This window comes from Trachymyrmex septentrionalis, unplaced genomic scaffold (assembly GCF_001594115.1).
Source record: "Trachymyrmex septentrionalis isolate Tsep2-gDNA-1 unplaced genomic scaffold, Tsep1.0 scaffold9, whole genome shotgun sequence".
Taxonomy (NCBI): Eukaryota; Metazoa; Arthropoda; class Insecta; order Hymenoptera; family Formicidae; genus Trachymyrmex; species Trachymyrmex septentrionalis.
The window spans coordinates 55544-61176 of NW_017306091.1; the positions used below are offsets into that span (position 1 = coordinate 55544).

The 5633-nt window shown below is 40.2% G+C and overlaps 1 protein-coding gene across 1 annotated transcript in view; it reads right to left on the minus strand.

The window, feature by feature from the left end:
- LOC108755782 (cysteine-rich motor neuron 1 protein) overlaps window positions 1-4569 on the minus strand; it is a gene marked incomplete at its 3' end in the record, with an annotated part of 47546 nt that extends 42977 nt beyond the window's left edge. Inside the window, exons 1-2 of the mRNA XM_018499024.1 lie at window positions 4344-4569; window positions 2177-2690 (exon numbers count right to left, since the gene is read on the minus strand). Of these exons, the coding sequence (XP_018354526.1) occupies window positions 2177-2322 (146 nt within the window). The remainder of the gene's footprint in view (window positions 1-2176; window positions 2691-4343) is intronic.
- Between the last annotated feature and the right edge of the window lie 1064 nt (window positions 4570-5633).

Consider the following 5633-nt stretch of genomic DNA (forward strand, 5'->3'; position numbering starts at 1 on the left):
GATAGTCCAAGTTACCCTGCAAGCACATATCTAATAGAGATATTTAATCAAGATTGACTTACACGGATATTTTTGTATAGAGATATTATCGCTCTTACGAATCCTTTGCAATGTTAAAGCTTCGGTACACGTAAGTTAAATGTTCAAAAGAATTTAATCTCGCCGAGTGTGTATATATAGCGCATGTACGATATTCCATTCTCCTATATTTATTACGAAAAGAAGAAAAATCTAGTTCATACATACGCTGCTCTTACATAACATTCTCTAACATCATTTTCGCGCAGCGAAGGAGTTAATCTTGCGAATTATCGCGTTAAATCGCAGAAACAATGCTACTTTTTTTTTTCTTTTATATCTTATATACACAAATATTTGTTAGCCACTCACGTATTGACACGCGTAATTAATCTGATTTTGCAATGCGTCATTATCGCACTTACGTACATGAAGCTGCCATCGATCGCGCTCGCGAAGTAGAATTTATCTTGGTACTTTCCTCGCAAATATTTGTTAAAGGGGATGTAACCTGTAACATTCGCTCTTACACTAAAAAGGCGGTAATATTCGCGAGATTGTGGTTTACAACATACTTTATCACGCAATATGATTGCATATTGCGATATGTTGCATTTTATGTATATCTGCGTTAAATAATGCAGCTTTTATTTTACTAATAATTAATGATAGCATTATTTCGTCGCGAATACGAACATAATTCATGGGATAAATGTGAATTACGGTAAAATAAAGCTTTAGCGTGTAATAATAATTATATAATAGTATAATGTTATTTCTTCAAATTGCAAAATTTTTCGAATCTCTCTCTCTCTCTCTCTCTCTCTCTCTCTCTCTCTCTTTCACAGTATAGGTATACTTATTAACTTTATTATATATTATTCTTAATGCTCTCCATTTACTAGCGCGAACCTGTTCTGCATCAGGTTGTTTGTACGGGCCATAAAACACAAGTGCATACCTAAACTTAGGTGCCTACCCCACCTTCATTGGAATATACAAGGTGTCTAATAAATATTGACGCAACATTCGTGTGGATAGAGCGGACTAAACTGAGTTGAAAAGTCTTACACTATTTTGCAATTTTCATTTGCATTTGGCGGATACGTGCTTATTCGACGATTTTTAACGTAATTAATATCTCGTTAATCATTGCGAAAATTACAGAATGGTATAGAATTTCTCAACTCTCAGGTTATTCCGCTCTACCTGCGCTCTGCGCAACAAGCGTTGTGTCAATAATTATCAGACACTCTGTATACGATGTATAATATATAGCGTGAATATGTATAATAGCGTAATAATGCCCGCACGTCTGTGTGCGTAGGTGGGTGAAAATAGACCCAAGGGCATGGTTCTCGCGTGTCGGCCGCATGGATATCAAACACATCGATAAACGCTGTCGTATAGCATTTCGAGGCTTCGCCATCCTTAGTGCATGCATGCCTTCCTCAACGTACGCGCGATTTATCTTTATATAGGTAACACTACCCTCGCTGTCCTCCACAAATGAGTCGCTAACGTGAAAATGCAATTCGCGCACGAGAGGAGATAAAGGTGGATGAACAACAAAGAAGGGTATTTTCTCGTTGCCTGGAGAAAAAAAGACGCAGGTAGCGGGGCCTCATTGTAGCACGCGTTTTAATTGCTCGCTGTACTCGGAACTAATTACAACGCGTAGTAGAATACAATTGTTACAATGGAGGACAAAGAGTCCGACTGTATAGAGTTTCAAATTGAAAATTATGTTTTTGCCACAGTATGGCATCTTTGCAGTGGAGAAGACGTAGTGGCAATTAGTATGTAAATATCGTCCGTGATGTGCCAAAAGTACGATGCATTTATACAAAAATTCGACATATTCTTCCTTCTTTCTTTCTCGATTATCGAAGTTTATTAAAATACCTTTTATATGGTATGGCACAAATTTGTACTTATTGCTTTGCCACATATCGTTCTATATAATACGATCGCGATAGAAAAAAAAATCGATTAAAAATAATAAACCCGCTGACATCCTGGGAGAAAAGTCTTCCTAACTAAGAGGATAGAAAGCGCGCAAGTCACATTCCAAAGGAACTCGTTGGTATTTTTTCAGTATCGAGCCCGAGCTTCCCTTTGGAGATCTCTCCGGGCGGTGAGGGTAAACGTCGCCTACCTGCAGGGGTCCCAGGTGAGGCCTCCGGGACAGTCCTCGTCGGTAAGAACGTCGCACTCCAGCGGTGAGCACACACACGAAAGAGCTCTCGCCACCGCGAGCGACAGTACAACAATGCCGCCTAAGAGGAGCAACGGGGCCCTCATTTTGTTCACGTCCCTCTCGACGGCCTCCCCGTCGACGATTATCCTGGTGTCCTCTCTATTCTCCTATCTTGTATCTCTTCGACACCAATTACGAAACGAGCACGAGGATGTCCATTGTGCTCAGTTCATCCCGAAACGTTTCACGCCACAACGCGTTCGATCGTCGATTTGTCACACACGCACGATAACGAGCCTTCTTTCTTTCTCTCTCTCTCTCTCTCTCTCACACTCTCTCTCTCTATGTATATATGATAAAATTGTTCATTAAGAGAGAAGAGTAGTTACAAGATGTTAATGCTTGTGTTACTGAATAATGTCCGGAGAACGTAAAGAAAAATGTGCCTCTACATTTTACTGCTCACAGTTTGCTGAAATATCGTGTTCACTAATTTTATCGAACAAAATGACGTCCACACAGATAAAGGATAATTTGATATTGCGATAATATCGAAAATATATTATATATTTCGCCAGAAATATCCGTTAATAATAAGGATTCAGGATTCTAGGAAGATTAATTATAAACGAAAGAGAAATAATAAAACAAAAAATAATAAAAGAAGAAACACGCACGGGAATTTTGTAATAAATTGCTTAATAATGTCATTGCACGAAGGAACAGAATAGTGTCGTTAGACGAAGAAAATTTATTTGGAATTATTGTCTCTCGAAAGTAAGCATATATTTTGTAATACGTTATTTGAAAATCGATTCGGAGGGAAAATCAAATATTTGAACACACACACACACACACACGCATACACACGTTTTGATGAAATAACTAAAGCCATAGATTATAAAACCTGGATAAGATTTCTAAACGTTAAAATCGGATATTTCCCAGATATCTTTCTCTTCTTACAGTTTAGCAAGAACTTTGCCAAATCTTATAATGAATACGCCATTTATTATGGAAACAAATACATACGTATTAATAAAGAATCATTTTCAATTAGATATACGAATAGCATTTAATATATTTAATAAAAAATACATCACACTTTCGGGGAAAATTTGACATGTATTTTTCGCTGCATGCATGGCGCAACTTTAATACAAGTGATAAGATTACTCTTATTACTTCAGAAGAAACAACCGGATTACTTTTGACGATGAAAATCGCGGCAACTACTCGATCTATATCAATTGCTGAACAGAGAATAGTTCACTCGAGGACTGCATACTGTAGTAGTGGACTGTGTGTATCAATCCTGAGCAGAGAATAGTTTATCCGGATTGCACACCGTGGAAGCGCACTATGAAGTGAGACCCATCAAAAGGTTGTCGAGCACCGACAACCAAACTTGCGGCGTACCAAATTACACGGGCACATGCATCCTAGCTCGGAGGTGCACCGGACATCCGCATTGCCATGTACAACCGCAATGTGGGCATCGCCATGACAAAAGCGTGAAAATATTGATACACTCGGTCTAAATTGCGAAAGGAAAACGTAAGCTTCTCGCATACGTCGAGAACGTAAGAGAAAAGAATCGCGACGTAAAATTAATACGATTGAAATTCGGAATTATTTGCCGAATGAGTGTAATGCGTCTCGCAAAGGGACTAGGAAATTTTTTTAATTAATGATTCAAGAAAGTGGATTAGCAACAAGTGCGCGAGGGATACAATGGAGAATTCACAATGCTACGCCCAAAGAAATTTGTCGTCCCATTAAACATCTCTTCGAACACTTTCGAGAACTGAATCGTCAGAGCGATATCCTTTCGTTCGTCACGAATGACGCAAGCTCGTTTGCTGACACGATCTGCTGAAACACGAGCTACGTACGAGTTACTGCACTTATAAAGAAACATTGTATCACCTGTTACAGAACTGCGCTACAGATCGAACGCTTGTATACTCGGCATACTGTCGTTTGCCTGACGAATTTGCGCTCAATAAGACAGGCGCTGAACGTGATTAAAGATAGCACACGATCGGGACAATCGGGGCGCGTCGAAACGTGAAAATTTACGTGAGCGATGTCAAGGGAAGGGAGAAAGGATAAAAATTATCACCGGCATCGAGGTGCAAAAAAGGGTTATTCGACCGATCTGCGGAAACTTTTGCTTCGACCGCTCGCATAATAATAATAATAATAATAACAATCGCGACGCGGTCTTCTGCCTCGCTTCTCCCCTCGTCACGCACGTCGTGCCGACATCGTGCATACGGTGTGTCGCCCGATAAAAGAGAAGAGAGCTTTCACTCGGCAGGGAAAGCTACGAATGGGAATACGAAGCGCTCCGCATTCAAGACGAACGTGCACTGGTCGCAGCGACGAAGAGCGTCTCCGAAGTGGCGCCCGGCGCCGCGACGCACGATCCGCGTCGGCGCCCTGACACGCGACCACTGCCGCCTCTTACCCGCAGGTGAACTCTCCCCGTTCGCCAATTCGCGTGTATCCAGTTTATGATTTTTAATTGGCGGCGTTGTAAAGAGTTAATTAACGCAACGCTGCGCGGGGATTTATCCACCGTTACACCCTACACCGATATCGTCTCTATATTAATTCGGAACGGTGCAACAATAGCGCCATAACTAATAACAATCGTGAAATCAACACAACTGTTTTATATAAATATTAATCTTTTTTTTTTTTTTTTAACGCTGCGCGCAGCTTGTACTTCCATTGTCAAGAATCACATGCGATAACAATTCAAATAACGCAACATCAAAATTGTAACTGCAAACTGTTACTATGTTTTTTTATATTCCAATCCGTTATAATAATTTGCTCAGCATGCACGGATTACAAATTGAAATCTGTATATACGATATCAAACATAAAAAAAACTGAAAATGAAAATATTTCTATTAAAACATACATATTCATATTGTTACAGCGAAACTCGAGAGTAGAGAGGGTATAATAATAATAATAAGAGGAATAATATGTAACAATAAAACTGATATCATATATTGTTAGCAGCTATTACGTGCAGCATTATAAATCAGCGATTGTTGCTGGGAAGAAGCAAAATATGACGTTCATTCTCGCTTGCAGCGTTTTCGCGGCTTACGCGTCGTCTAGTATATATCCCGCGACATTTCGCGGACGAGACCGGCCGTCAACGTTCTTCTAACCGAGTCGCGGATCCTAAGTGTGATAAATGTCGACGACCCAGCTCCAGTGGCAGTAACGTTCGCCCTCTTCACCTGGCGCTCTCGCGAGCGATTTTTCTTTGGCATGTGTTATGCACCGTAACTCGCTCCTTAATGCCCGCTGGATGAAGCAGCTATTGATCATCGAAACCTTTCTTCTTCAAAATAACTGTGCGGAGATAGATAACGTACCGAATATATAT